Source organism: Erinaceus europaeus, chromosome 17, assembly GCF_950295315.1.
Source record: "Erinaceus europaeus chromosome 17, mEriEur2.1, whole genome shotgun sequence".
NCBI classification, from domain to species: domain Eukaryota; kingdom Metazoa; phylum Chordata; class Mammalia; order Eulipotyphla; family Erinaceidae; genus Erinaceus; species Erinaceus europaeus.
Window position 1 is genome coordinate 81,152,372 of NC_080178.1, and position 15,900 is coordinate 81,168,271.

General features: G+C 44.1%; 1 protein-coding gene across 3 annotated transcripts in view; it reads right to left on the reverse strand.

Annotated features, from left to right (window-relative positions):
- Positions 1–1,225: 1,225 nt before the first annotated feature.
- ZNF143 (zinc finger protein 143) overlaps positions 1,226–15,900 on the reverse strand; it is a 35,021-nt gene continuing 20,346 nt past the window's right edge. For all 3 annotated transcript variants that reach the window (XM_060177210.1, XM_060177209.1, XM_060177208.1), the window contains 5 exons: positions 14,009–14,236; positions 11,046–11,194; positions 9,593–9,754; positions 3,304–3,450; positions 1,226–2,200 (listed from right to left, as the gene is read on the reverse strand). In XM_060177210.1, the coding sequence (XP_060033193.1) occupies positions 2,117–2,200; positions 3,304–3,450; positions 9,593–9,754; positions 11,046–11,194; positions 14,009–14,236 (770 nt within the window). In that variant the 3' untranslated portion in view covers positions 1,226–2,116. The remainder of the gene's footprint in view (positions 2,201–3,303; positions 3,451–9,592; positions 9,755–11,045; positions 11,195–14,008; positions 14,237–15,900) is intronic.

Sequence of the window (15,900 nt, forward strand, 5' to 3'; positions counted from 1 at the left end):
TCTCTAGTCCTTTTCTCTACTCTGACACCATTTTCTCAGACAATATATATATATTCCCTTTTTTAATATTTATTTCCATTTGCTGCCCTTGTCTTATTGTTGTAATTCTTGTTGATGTTGTTGGGTAGGACAGAGATAAATGGAGAGAGGAGGGGAAAACAGAGGGGGGAAAGACAGACACCAGCAGACCTGCTTCACCGCTTGTGAAGGGACTCCCCTGCAGGTGGGGAGCTGGGAGCTCGAACTGGGATCCGTAATGCCAGTCCTTGTGCTTTGCGTCACCTGCGCTTAACTGTCCGACTCCCGATTAAGATCTTTTCTAGTGGTGTTCATTTATGAAGAGCTTTGAGGGGAAGCAGTTAATTCCTTCCCCAACTTTGAGTTTTTACAACTTGAATGACTGTCATGACATCAAAGACTGATCAAAGATAACATTTATATTAAATAGAACAACACAACAGTCCTTCCATTTTACTGCAAAGCTTAAAATGACAAACAGCTACATTTGAGCTCTTGGGCGAACAAGGCATGGTGAAGACAATGAAGGAGTGACTGGTGCAGGACCACCCTTCCCTCTGACTGTTTTTTGGACCTCAGTGGATCCTCTGCTGAATTTCTAATATCAGGGATGATTTTTCAAATGCTCAGGTCACTAGAGATTTGGATATCATGTTTACCTTGATAATTTCTGCCACAAACTATCACTAGAGGAGGCAATTGTGGTGTAGAAGGGCACGCGCACACACACACACACACACACACACACACACACTCACTCACTCACTCACTCTGGGTTTGGGAGTCAGAAACTCTTTAATTCTTTTTTTTTTTTTTTTTCCAGAGCACTGCTCAGCTCTGGCTTACAGTGGTGCGGGGGATTGAACCTGGGACTTTGGAGCCTCAGGCTTGAGAGTCTCTTTGCATAACCATTATGCTCTCTACCCTCCGCTCTCTTGAATTCTTAAGTCTTTATCTTGACTCTTCACAGCTGTAATGCTGTGTAATATATATATAATCTCTTTGGATCTTAGTTTCTGTAGGTTAAAATGGAGACAGTTAATCTCATTTACCTCACAGCAAAATTGTTGTGAGTACATAATATGGAAAGTAATTATTCTGCTTGATACGCAACATACTCTCAAGATTTGTTGAACTGTAATCTACATTTGTGGCATTTTCTGCAACACTCCCCCCAACCCCATAACAATTTAACAAAACAAATATAAACATTTAAAAAAATTCTGTATTCAAAATTAATAATAAACTTTAGGGTAAATAAACTTTAAAAACAAAAATACATATGTAAAAATAAATAATTTACACCAACCTATTAACCTAATTTTCAGAAAAGTCATTTTCAATATTATCCTGGGCTTCAGCTTGTGGACAAACTTTGATAGTTCATGACTAACACAAAGAAAAGTAACAAAACACTGAACACTAAGTACAATCTTTAACAAAACCAAAATACTGAATTTAACTTTTTAATTTTAAACAAAACTTTGTAATTTTACACATAATCCAATGTACTGCTAATATAATTAGCATTTCAGTTTTAGAGTTGGTATTTAACAGGAATGGAAACTATTAATAGTCTTAAAACCATGAGATACAAATAAAAACAGACACGTATACAGCAGAACAAAACTGTAGGCACTCTACTAGTGGGAAGGTATCTGAAGGCTTTGTATCCTCTATTATCCATGATGGCTTTTGGAATTATGATTGTTTTGACATATAGAACCTTTGATATTGTAGATATAGCCTTTATTATTTTATTTTCACAGTAAGTTAAAATCCATCATAAGACTCCGTAACACTTCACTGATCTTGCATGTAGACTCTAGGAGTTGGCAATCTGATAAAAGCGTAACATGAAAATTATCATATTGCCCTAATTTCATATCTCCTTGTACACAATGAATCAATCTCAGGATCTATTACAGGGTTATATGCACAAAAGTGTCAAGAATAAAATGTTCTCCACTCTTGCATAAAAACGTGTACAGTGTTTCAGGAGTGGAAACATCTAACTGTCCTGGGCCCAGGTTCCGTGGGTCCACGCTGCCTGAGCGTAAAATGCTCGCCTTGCATTACTGCTCCGCTATTCTGAAGATTAATCATCCAACCCTGGTGTTTCTCCTTGTTGAATCCTTGATGCTATTCTGATGGCTTCTTCCAAAGATGGCTGTTCTCCAAGCTGAAACCAGAACACATGCAAACTCATAATCAAGCTAATGTTCACTGTACCTTATACTCAGCCCTAAACTCTATAAATAGTATGCCTTTTCTTATACACACATGTTCATGATTTGTTCCTAAGATTTATTTACTATTATTATTCTTTATTTTTAATGTGAGAGATACAGAGAGAGACGGAAACACTAGAGCACTGATCAACTCTGGCGTATAGTGGTGCTGGGGATTGAACCTGGGACCTCAAAGCCTCAGTCATGAAAAAGCTTTTACATAACCACTGTACTACATTCCCAGATCATTATCCACTGCGCCACCTCCCAGACCACCATTATTTTTATTTTAGCAGAGTACTATTCAGCTCTGATTTACAGTGATGCCAGGGAATAAACTAGGACTTCAACCTCAGGTATTAAAAGTCTCTTGCATAACCATAATACTATCTCCCTGGCCCTGATAATTTAATTTATAAATTAAGATACTATAAAAGATTAACAACTGGTAATCAAATATAACTATTATAACTATGTACTATAATGACAAAGTATATTACTCTACACAATTATTTTTAAGTCAGATTGGCTTAACTACATATGACTGACTAATACTTGTATCAGAAGTACAATTTCTTTCTGTAGTTTTAAAACATGGTCTTGTGGGCGGGGAGACAGCAAAATCCTGCCTTAACACTGGGCTTTCATTTTGTGAATACAGATGGTTAGCTGGGTCTTGTCTTGCTGTAAGTATCCTACACTATGTAAAGACAATAGAGAACACATTAGTGGTCTCTGTGAGTCCACTTCAAAAAACAATTTCCCACAGTGACCCTGGGTCCACACTCCCAGAGGGATAAAGAATAGGAAAGCTGTCAGGGGATGGGATGGGACACGGAGGACGGGTGGTGGGAATTGTGTGGAGTTGTACCCCTCTTATCCTGTGGTTTTGTCAATGTTTCCTTTTTATAAATAAAAAATTAAACAAAACAAAAACCAATTTCCTGAAAGGAGCTAGGTGACACAGCTGCTTCTGTGCACGGTCTCATCCAGAAAGCAAGGCTGAGAGGCGGGACTAGCTGTCAGCTGAGCACTCAAGCTCTTGGTCACTCACCTGAACTGCAATCTGGGTGCCATTGGATGTTGCCACCAAGGTGAGCGGTCTGGTTTCCGTGGCTACCAGGTGGTGACTGTGCTGGGGGTGTCCTATCTCTGACGAGGCAGTGTGGAATGCCGCCAAGTCCTGAGCCACGATGGCCACCTGAAGGAAAACAGGAGTGAGGACAGATAAAGAATTAAACCAAGATTTATGACTCTTTTTAATCTTTCTTTCTTTTTTTATATTTATTTTTATTTATTCCCTTTTGTTGCCCTTGTTGTTTTATTGTTGTAGTTATGACTTCTTCTGATGTCGTTGTTGGATAGGACAGAGAGAAATGGAGAGAGGAGGGGAAGACAGAGAGGGGGAGAGAAAGACAGACACCTGCAGACCTGCTTCACCGCCTGTGAAGCGACTCCCCTGCAGGTGGGGAGCCGGGGCCTCGAACCGGGATCCTTATGCGGGTCCTTGTGCTTTGCGCCACCTGCGCTTAACCCGCTGCGCTACCGCCCGACTCCCGATTCTCTTTAATTTTATTTATTATTCATATTAGATAGAAATTGAGAAGGGAGGGTGACAGTGAGGGAGAGAGACAGAGAGACAACTGCAGCCCTGCTTCACCACTTGTGAAGCTTTCCCCCTGCAGATGGGGACCAGGGGCTTGAACCCAGGTCCTTGCGCCCTGCAATGTGTGTGCTTAGCCAGGTGCGCCACCGCCTGGCCCCCAAGATTTATAATCCTAAATGACTATTTGCCTGTTATTGCTCTTGCCCGCTGTTTCCGGTTAACTTTTCTTCCTCTTGATTTCAGACAGAGAGACAGAGGGACAGAGGACACGCCGCAGCACCACTCTTGTGCTCATCAGGCTTCTCTTGATGTTTTTTTTTTTTTTTTTAACTTTTATTTATTTATTTCCTTTTGTTGACCTTGTTTTATTGTTGTAGTTACTGATGTCATTGTTGGACAGGACAGAGAGAAATGGAGAGAGGAGGGGAAGACAGGGAGGGGGAGAGAAAGACAGACACCTGCAGACCTGCTTCACCGTCTGTAAAGCGACTCCCCTGCAGGCTGGGAGCTGGGAGCTCGAACCGGGATCCTTACGCCCGTCCTTGCGCCCTGCGCCACATGCGCTTAACCTGCTGCGCAACTGCCCGACTCCCCTCTTTAGGCTTTATACGGTATTCCCAAACCCATGCAGTGCTAGGGGCTTGAACCTGGGTCCTCGCACACTCCAAGGTGTGCTGTACAGAGTGAGCTATCTCTTGAATCTAAGACAAAGATTGATTTTTACTTCATTATTATTATTTTTTTTTATTTTTATTTTATTATTTATTTATTTTTTATTTTTAACCAGAGCACTGCTCAGCTCTGGCTTATGGTGGTGCGGGGGGATTGAACCTGGGACTTTGGAGCCTCAGGCATGAGAGTCTGTTTGCATAACCATTATGCTCTCTACCCTCCATCCACTTCATTATTTTCTAAAAAATTCGTCACCGAGAAAATTGTTATGGTGTGGTGTTGCACAGTGATCCCACCGTAGTGGCCCCCCCTTCTTTTCTGAAAAGAGAGAAAAATAGAGGAAGAGACACTGGCAGCACCAATCCTGCTCATGAAGTTCCCCGCTGTTGGTGGGGACCAGGTGACTCACCATGTGGCCCCTAAAGAAATAAAACTTCACAAAAACTGGAAGACCTCATTTCCCAAGTCCAGTTGTTTTTCTCAAGAAATAAACCTATTTATCTTTCTGTCTTTGGAGCTTTGCCAGTAGAGGTTGATTTCTTCCTACTGAAAAGCAGCGCCATGGGCAGGGGTAAACAGGATAACGGTTATGCAAAGAGATTCTCATGCCTGACGTTCCGAAGTCCCAGGTTCAACTCCCCGCACCACCAAAAGCTAGAGCTGAGCAGTGCGCAGTGCTCTGATACAAAATAAATAAACAAATAAATAAAAGCAAGGACCGGTGTGAGGATCCCGGTTCGAGCCCCCGGCTTCGCACCTGCAGGGGAGTCGCTTCACAGGCGGTGAAGCAGGTCTGCAGGTGTCTGTCTTTCTCTCCCCCTCTCTGTCTTCCCCTCCTCTCTCCATTTCTCTCTGTCCTGTCCAACAATGATATCAATAACAACAATAATAATAACCACAACAATAAAATAAGGGCAATAAAAGGGAATAAATATTTAAGACAAAAAGAAAAAAAAAAAAAAAGCAGAGCCACCAGAGTAGATAGCATAATGGTTATGCAAAAAGGCTCTCATAGCTGAGGCTCTCAAGTCCCAGGTTCAGTCCCCCACACCACCAGAACAGTGCTCTGGAGGAAAAAAACACAGAGACACCAGGCACCAAAGTTGCATTGTACCTACAGTGCAATAGGGACTGGGTTCCTATCACCCCCGTGACAAGACAAGCACACTACTCACGGCAAGTAGCTTGCCAAGAAGCTTTACTAGTGGGGCCAGGCAGTGTCGCACTGGGCGAAGACCCACACAAGGCTCCTGGTTTGAGCACCCGATTCCCCACCTACAGGGGGAGCTTCACAAACAGTGAAGCAGGCCTGCAGGTGTCTATCTTTCTCTCCCTCTATCTTCCCCTCCCCTCAATTTCTGCCCTATTCAATATTAAAATAAAAAAGGAAAATAAATAAAAGGCCACAGCAGCAGTGAATTCATATCCGAGCCCCAGTAATAACCCTGGAGGCAAAAAAAAAAAAAGTTTCAAGGGGCCAGGGGGCGCACCTGGTTAAACGCACACACTGCAGTGCACAAGGACCCAGGTTCAAGCCTCTGGTCCCCACCTGCAGGGGGAAAGCTTCACGAGTGGAGCAGGGCTGCAGGGGTCTCTGTCCCTCTCTATATCCCCCTCCTCTCTCAATTTCTGTCTCTATCCAATAATAAATTAATTAAAAAAGTATTAAAAAAAAGTTTCACTAGTGGTAGAACAGTACTGTGTCCTTCCTTCTTTCTCCCTACCTATTTCTCTCTTTACATATGTAACAAAAAACAAAACAAAAATGCTAAGAGCATCGGAGTTGTGCAGGCAACAAAGGCCCAGTAACACACCCTGTTGGTAAAAAAAGAAAAAGAGAAAGAAAGGAAAGCAGACCCTGAGCAACCTGAGAGACCCTGAGCAACCTGAGAGACAGCACTAAGTTAAGACCTCTGGGGTCCCACAGTGAAAAGTGAGCAGACTAGAACACTGGGGCCGGGTGGCGGCGCGCCTGGCTGAGCGCACGTGTCACAGTGCACAAGGACCAGGTTCGAGCCCCAGTCCCCATCTGCAGGGGGAAGCTTTCCAAGTGGTGAAACAGAACTGCAGGTGTCTGTCTTTCCTTCTCAACCATCCCTTTCCCTCTTGATTTCTGACTGTCTCTATTCAATAAATAAAGATAAACCTGCTAAAAATAAGAAACAAGCAAAAAAAAACCATTAACTTATATAGAGAGAAGTCTGGGGGGGGGGGTAGATAGCATAATGGTTATGCAAAGAGAGTCTAATACTTGAGGCTCCAAAGTCTCAGGTTCAATCCCCCATAAGCAAGAGCTGGTACGTGCTTTGGTAAAAAAACAAAAACCAACAAAAACCTAGAGGCAAACGTTAAAAAAGAAAAAAGGGAAAATGACAACAACAAGAAGAAAAGATATACAATTCTCCCAGAGCCATTTGTTGAAAGACTATCTTTTCCCATTGAATGCTCAAGCCATAATTGAATAGGTAACACAGACTCTTCTGTTTATTACTTGCTAACCATGCTTCCAGAATAACCTGGGAAAGTTAGTCTGAGAAATCGAATTGCCATCGGAGGCCAGTAAGTGGTACACATAGCTGAGCAGACATGTTAAAATGGACAAAGACCCCAGTTTAAGCCCCTGTAGAACTGATATTTCACAAACTTAATAAAGCAGTGCTGTAGGTGTCTCTCATCCTCTCTGGCTCCCCCATCCCTCTCAATTTCTGTTTCTATCAAAAATAAATAAAATTTTAAAATGTTTTTTAAAAATCCTATTACTGGGAGTTGGGCGGTAGCACAGCGGGTTAAGTGCATGTGGCACAAAGCACAAGGACCGGCGTCAGAATCCCGGTTTAAGCCCCCGGCTCCCCACCTGCAGGGGAGTCGCTTCACAGGTGAAGCAGGTCTGTAGATGTCTATCTTTCTCTCCCTCTCTCCGTCTTCCCTTCCTCTCTCCATTTCTCTCTGTCCTGTCCAACAACGACGACATCAATAACTACAACAATAAAACAACAAGGGCAACAAAAGGGAATAAATAGTATTAAAAAATCCTATTACTTTAAACAAACAAAAAATATGTACAGCAGGCTGGAAATGGCTCCCACAGCACAGCGTACACTTCATCCAGTGCACACAAAGGGCCCAGGGGAGTTGCACCAGCGGCGGAGCAGTGTGCTCCTGACACTTCTCTCTACCCTCTCGCTACCTGGGGCGGCGGGGTAGTGACAGTCCACTGGGGGTGGTGGAACCATGCAGGCGTAAACCTGCAAATAAGACAAACGAACACAACGGCTGCCCTCCTCCCATGCATATAAAAAATAGCTATAGGCAGTTTAAGCACTGCAGATAAAAATTACCGGTGGAGGGGCCGGGCGGTAGCGTAACGGGTTAAGCCCACATGGCGCAAAAATCAAGGACCGGAGGCAGGATCCCGGTTCAAGCCCCCGGCTCCCCACCTGCAGGGGGGTTGCTTCACAAGTGGTGAAGCAGGTCTGCAGGTGTCTGTCTTTCTCTCCTATCCAACAACAGCTACAACAACAATAACAATGACAACCACAACAGGGCAATAAAAATGGGGAAAACGGCCTCCAGGAAAAGTGGATTCGTAGAGCTGGCACTGAGCCCAGCGATAACCCTGGAGGCAAAAAAAAAAAAAAAGGACCCTTGCATGCAAAGCCCTATGGCAGTACCAGCAGCTGATAGCAAGTGAGACTCCTGCCACTGCTGTGGTCTCGGCAGTCGGTGGAAGCTGCCTGGCTTCATTCCAGCCCTCACAACCTGCTAATTCTCCTGCTGCAAAGGCTACAGGTAAGCTAAGTTTGCTTCAGGGTTACTGTCTGCAGATCCGCCACTCTAACTGGCAAGAGTGATTTAGCCAAAGGGGGCTATACATAGCCCTTCTATTTATTTATTTACTTATTTATTAATGAGAAGTATAGAAGGAGAAAGAACCAGACATCACTCTGGTACATGTGCTCCTGGGAACTGAACTCAAGACCTCATGCTTGAGAGTCCAGTGCTTTATCCACCGTGCCACCTCCTGGGCTACTGGATGACTTTTTCATTTAGAGACACCAGTGCCATGGCACTGCACATGGCCAGACAGGTGTCCTACCTGTTAAGCTGTTGACTGGCCTTGCCTTACCTGATGAGTAAAGATGGTGAGCATTTTTTGTTAATTCAGAACACTGCTCAGCTCTGACTTATTATGGTGGTGTGAAGGATTGGAACTGGGACTTTGGAGCCCTGGGCACGAGAGTCTCTTTGCTATCTCCATAGCCTTGGTGAGCATTTTTCTGTGTGAACCATTCATGTCTAGATTACTGTTACTGCTATTATTATTATTTACCAGACCTAGAAGTCTCAGGCATGAATCTCTCTTTTTAAAATATTTATATTTATTTATTCACTTTTGTTGCCCTTGTTTTATTGTTGTAGTTATTATCTCCTCTATCCTTTTATGTCCATTCTTTTGTGAGTAGTTTATTCAAATCAGTAATCCAGTTATTAACTCACTCAAAACTTACTAGTTTTTCTCATCTCTCATTTTTTTATTTAATTATTTTTTAAGACTTTTTTAAAAAATATTTATTTTATTTATTCCCTTCTGTTGCCCTTGTTTTACTGTTGTAGTTATTATTGATGTCGTCGTTGTTGGATAGGACAGAGAGAAATGGAGAGAGGAGAGGAAGACAGAGAGGGGGAGAGAAAGACAGACACCTGCAGACCTGCTTCACCACCTGTGAAGCGACTCTCCTGCAGGTGGGGAGCCGGGGGCTCGAACCGGGATCCTTATGCCGGTCCTTGTGCTTTGTGCCACCTGCGCTTAACCCGCTGCGCTACAGCCCGACTCCCTCATTACTTATTTTTTAAAAACTGTTTAACCAGAGCACTGTTTAGCTCTGGCTTATGGTGGTGCAGGGGACTGAGCCTGGGACTTTGGAGCCTCAGGCATGAGAGTCTGTTTGCATAATCATTATGCTGTCTCCCCTCCGCCCTTTTCTCATCTCTTAAATGTGCTTTATCACTGGACCGTCTCAGTTTTGATATTAACAGGTGTACTGACTAATAGAAAATAGATCACCTGCTGTCCTTCTGCACCCTCGGCGGTAACCATAGCAACAGAATGTGCTCCTGCTGAGGAGATGACGGCATCGTGGGCAGGGACCGTGATGGGGGTGCCATCCTGCGTCACCATTGTGATGGCGCTGCCAATGGCTTGCATGTCAGCTTGAGATATGTTGACCTGCAACACAACACATTTCATAAGTCAGTGTTTCTTGTATAGTTGGCAATCTTTTTTTAAAAAGATATTTTTAATATTTATTTCCTTTTGTTGCCCTTGTCATTTTATTGTTATTAATTATTGTTGTCATTGTTGGATAGGACAGAGAGAAATGGAGAGAGGAGGGGAAGACAGAGAGGGGGAGAGAAAGACAGACACCTGCAGACCTGCTTCACCACCTGTGAAGCGACTCCCCTGCAGGTGGGGAGCCAGGGGCTTGAACCGGGATCCTTACGCAGATCTTTGCGCCACCTGCACTTAACCCGCTGCGCCACCTCCTGACTCCCATATAGTTGGAATCTCTAAGGACTAGACCTGATCCTTTTATAAGTCTCATCTGTACGTGTGAGTAGACAGTTTACAGAGGAACAGTACACTATCTGAGGAATCTTTTTTTTTTTTTTTTTTTTTTCCTCCTCCAGGGTTATTGCTGGGCTCGGTGCCTGCACCATAAATCCACCGCTCCTGGAGGCCATTTTTCCCCCTTTTGTTGCCCTTGTTGTAGTTTCGTTGTGGTTATTATTATTGCCCTTGTTGATGCAATTCGTTGTTGGATAGGACAGAGAGAAATGGAGAGAGGAGGGGAAGACAGAGAAGGGGAGAGAAAGACAGACACCTGCAGACCTGCTTCACCGCCTGTAAAGCGACTCTCCTGCAGGTGGGGAGCCGGGGGCTCGAACCGGGATCCTTACGCCGGTCCCTGCGCTTTGCGCCACATGCGCTCAACCCACTGCGCCACCGCCTGACCCCCAGATCTGAGGAATCTTAAACGATGCCACCATCACTTCAAATGAGTCTCAACTGATTTCTCAATCTCATCTCCCGGATCCAATCAATCACCGAATCCCGTCCCTCTCTCAACTCTGTTTCTCGTGGATCCATTATTTTCCAAGTCCTCAGTCTCACTGGGATTCTGAACTTCATTACTTTACCTTTGAATATCCACATCGGAATCCCACAGAATCACAAACCTTCTCTTTCTACTAACTATATGTGGTCTCCTTCACCAGACTGCTGAAAAACTGTCAGGAAAGTTAGCACTGCCTACAAGCTAGAAGTTCAAAGTTTGTGTTCTTCTTCTTCTTCTTCTTCTTTTTTTTAAATAATTTTATTTATAAAAAGGAAACACTGACAGAAACCATAGGATAAGAACAAAGTTTGTATCCTAATACTTAAAGCTTTCTTTAACTGAGACTCAATCTAGCCAGGTCCAGAGAAACATTTATCTGTCTGGCTTTTGGTAGATACGTACATGCTGAGTCCCATCCTGGGATATGAGTGTAACTTGTTGACTCAACCCAGACTGGGTTACTGTAGCTACTTGTGTAGAAACAACATCATCCCCGTCTACACCTGTGACGTAGGTGATCTGGGGCCCTTTAAGGACATCTTCACTTTGACCTGTAGAAGCAAACAAAGCATTTACTTGCCAACCAGCCATGTTATTTAGAAAAACAGAGCATTTGTGATCCGGGAGATGGCACAGTGATAAAGCTTTGGACTCTCAAGCATGAGGTCCCAAGTTCGATCCCCGGCAGCACATGTGCCAGAGCGATGTCTAGTTCTTTCTTTCTGCTCCTGTCTTTCTCATAAATAAATAAAAATCTTAAAAAAAAAAAAAAAGAAAAACAGAGCATTTAAAATATTACAGAGACTTGCACAAATTTGCAAATGCATTACATTCTAAATCATGAAAATGTTTTCTTTCTTTTTTGTTTTTGAAGATTTTATTTATTGATTCATGAGAAAGATAGGAGGAGAGAAAGAACCAGACATCACTCTGGTACACGTGCTGCCGGGGATTTGCCTTAGCCAAAGCGCACCACCTCTCGGACCACAATGAAAATGTTTTCTAACCTCTGTCTCTAATTCCTCAATATTTTTGCCAAGTGAAACCAAATCAAAGTATACTAAATCAAATCTTTTTAAAAATTTATTTATATTTTTTAATATTTCCTTTTGGTTGCCGTTGTTCTTTTCATTGTTGTTGTAGTTATTACTGTTGTTGATGTCGTCGTTGTTGGATAGGACAGAGAGAAATGGAGAGAGGAGGGGAAGACAGAGAGGGGGAGAGAGAGACAGACACCTGCAGACCTGCTTCACCGCCTGGGAAGCGACTCCCCTGCAGGTGGGGAGCCGGGGGCTCGAACCGGGATCCTTACACTGGTTCTTGAATTTTGTGCCACGTGCACTTAACTCGCTGTGCAACTGCCGGACTCCCTCTAAATCAAATCTTTGCACAAGAAATTAAAGCATTCTAATGCGGAGACCTTTCTTACCCTCTCTTACACTCTTTAGTGGAATAATCATTTGATACTGTGTGATACTATGCATGCATCTTAGGGCAGGGAGGGAGGAAAGCAACAGGAAGGCTGACTGGTCAGAAAGTCTTTCCAACACAGTGGGGACTGAATCCTTGCAGCCACTTAGGCTGTTAAAGCAGTAGGACTATCTTTATAAACATTAATCACAAAACCAGAGCGGTGTGCAAACACAGCCTGCTAAGCTATACTTACTCTTTAACACAAGTAACTGATTCCAAGTCCTCAGTATTCAGTGACAACATTGTATAAAGACACTAAATAGCATATTATCCAGGGTAAGGTTAATCATTCATTAAGTGACTAATAGAAACCTCCAGCCTCCTCTTGATCTCAAAGGCCCAGTGAGTAAACACAAGTTTCAGCAAGTCCATTGCTGCTACACTTGGCAACCAGGAAAATCACTGATCTCTATCTTTTCTATTACTGTCTACCTACCATGAAGTCAGAAAGAGGGTAAATATTTTCTGTTCCTTATCAAGAAGTACTTAATATGTTGGGAGTTGGCCGGTAGCACAGCGGGTTAAGTACAGGTGGTACAAAGCACAAGGACCGGCATAAGGATCCTGGTTCGAGCCCCTGGCTCCCCACCTGCAGGGGAGTCACTTCACAGGCGGTGAAGCAGGTCTGCAGGTGTCTGTCTTTCTCTCCCCCTCTCTGTCTTCCCCTCCTCTCTCCATTTCTCTCTGTCCTATCCAACAACCACGACAACAATAATAACAACAGTAATAATAATTACAGCAATAAAACAACCAGGGCAGCAAAAGGGAATAAATAAAATAAATATAAAAAAAGATTTTTTAAAAAGAAGTACTTAATATGTTAATTTAAGAAAAGTTATTAGGGGGTCAGGCGGCAGCGCTGTGGGTTAAGTGTAGGCAGCACAAAGCGCAAAGATCTGCTTAAGGATCCTGGTTCGAGCCCCCGGCTCCCCACCTGCAGGGGAGTCGCTTCCCAGGCGGTGAAGCAGGTCTGCAGGTGTCTGTCTTTCTCTCCCCCTCTGTCTTCCCCTTGTCTATTTCTCTCTGTCCTACCCAACAACAAGGACATCAACAACAATAACTACAACAATAAAACAAGAGCAACAAAAGTGGAAAAAAAATCCTCCAGGAGCAGTGGATTCCTGGTGCAGGCACCGAGCCCCAGTGATAACTCTGGAGGCAAACAAACAAAGAAAAAAAAAAAGGGGGAAGTTCTTAGTCTGTGATCTCCACAGCATCTGCTTCATCTGTCTTGTTCTGCTCCACAGCTACGTCCATACTGCTGCTCCAATGGGTGAAGCAGGTCTGCAGGTGTCTATCTTTCTCTCCCCCTTCTCTCTCAATTTCTCTCTGTCCTGTCCAACAGTGACAACATCAATAACAACAACTACAACAATTAAAAAAAAAAACAAGGGCAACACAAAGGGAATAAAAAAAAAAAAAAAAAAAGACTTGTGCTTAGTGCTCCAAAGTCTGAGGTTCAAACTCCTGTACCAGCATGAACCAGAGCTGAGTAGTGCTTTGGGGCGGGGGGGAGACAGAGGCACTTGTACATGCTTCTCCATTCGCAAATCTTTCCCTCTGCAGGTGGGATAAGGGGCTCGAATCCGGCTCCTTGCACACTGTAGTGTGTGCGCTCAAGCAGGTGCACCACCATCCAGCCCCAACCTATACACTCTCTAAACTGCTCAAAACCCACCTTCCAGAGAGTCTCCCTTGAACGTCCCGACTAGATTTTAGCCCCCTCTTCTACATCCAAGGGTAGGTATCCTGGGCCTTTATGTGGGAGCGTGTCGCAGTCACAAACTGTGACTGTGCTAATGAAATTTGGGAGTTTATAAGACGCTGCCAGTCATAAAGCATGTCCAAGGCTGCCGACCCGAAGCCAGAGACAGCGCCGCCAGAGAGCTCACCTGCAGGGGGCTCAAAGAAGGCCTCCTGCTCCTCTTCGATGGGCTCCGTGTCGTTGTGGGCAGTGCGCTTGTGCATGGCCAGCGTGGAGATCTGCTTGTACGTCTTCCCACAGTGGTTACAGTTGTATGGCTTGGAGTGAGTGTGTACAACATGATGCTTGTACAAACTGGAATATTCTGTAAACCTTTTGTCACACCCAGGGACTGTGCAAACATATGGTTTTTCCCCTAAGAAACATACACACAGAAAAAACAACTTTTATGTAGGAAGGCATATTAATTCTCTAACTACAAAGGAGAAGAAAAAAGCCTGTAACATCAAATGTAAATTGCCTCAAATCTCATCCTGCCGTGCCATGAGGCAGCTTCCAATAACAGACTCCTTGCAGCGCAAGAGGTGGTGCAGTGAACAGCACTGGACTTCGAAGCATGAGATTCTAAGTTCCATCTGGCACCACATATGCCAGAGTGATGCTCTGTTTCATTTTGTCTTCTCCCTCATCAGTAAATAAATAGCATTTTTGCCTCCAGGGTTATCGTGGGGGCTCAGTGCCTGCTCTATGAATCCAGTGCTCCTGGTGGTCATTTTTTTCCATTTTGTTGTTGTTGTTGGATAGGACAGAGAGAAACTGAGAGAGGAGGAGCCAGGTGCTGGTGCATCTGGTTGAACGCACATATTACAATGCTTAAGGACCCGGGATCGAGCCTCCAGTCCCCTCTGGCAGGGGGACAGCTTTGTAAGTGGTATAGAGTGCTGCAGGTGTCTCTCTGTCTCTTCCTATCTCCTCCCCTTTCCCTCTCAATTTCTTTATTTTTTCCTTTCCTTTCTTTGCTTCCTTCCTTTTGCCTCTAGCGTTACGGCTGGAGCCCGGTGCCTGCACTATGAACCCACTGCTCCTAAAGGCCATTTCCCCCATTTTTTTGTCCTTGTTGTAGTTGTTGTTATTATTATTGTTATAGCTGTTGTTGTTGAATAGGACACAGAGACAACTAGAGAGAAGGGGAAGACAGAGGGGGAGACAAAGACAGACACCTGCAGATCTGCTTCATCCACCTGTGAAGCAACTCCCCTGCAGGTGGGGAGCAGGGGGCTCGAACCGGGATCCTTACGCTGGTCCTTGCACTGTGCACCACATGTGCTTAATCTGCTGTGCACAGCTCCCCCAATTTCTGTCTCTATCCAATAAATAAATAAATAAATATAATAAAAAAATAAAATTAAGGGAGTCAGGCGGTAGCGCAGTGGGTTAAACGCGGGTGGCGCAAAGCGCAAGGACCAGTGTAAGGATCCTGGTTGGAGCCCTCCGCTCCCCAACTGCAGGGAGGTCGCTTCACAAGCAGTGAAGCAGGTCTGCAGGTGTCTGTCTTTCTCTCCCCGTCTTCCCCTCCTCTCTCCATTTCTCTCTGTTCTATCCAACAACAACGACATCAATAACAACAGCCATAATTATAACAATAAAATAATAAGGGCAACAAAAGGGAATATATATATATTTAAATTAAATTTAAGAAAAAAGGAAAAGGAAATTGAGAGAGGACGGGAAGACAGAGAGGGGGAGAGAAAGACACCTGAAGACCTGCTTCACTGTGTGTGAAGTGATGCCCCTGCAGGTGGGGGGCCGGGGGGTTAAATTAGGATCCTTGCATGGGGTACTTGTGCCTTGTAATATGTGGTGCCACCTCATGGACTCCATATATAACATTCCCCCCAAAAAAAGGTAGCCTGAGAGGTGGTGCAGTAGACAGTGTTGGACTGTCAAGCATGAAGTCATAGGTCTGATCCCTGGTGTCTAAAACAAAGAAAAACAAAACAAACAAAAAAGAAATTTTATATTTTTGACAGGGCTCAAAAGGTAGTATGCATCTTCAGTGTTATCCTTACTGTACACCTC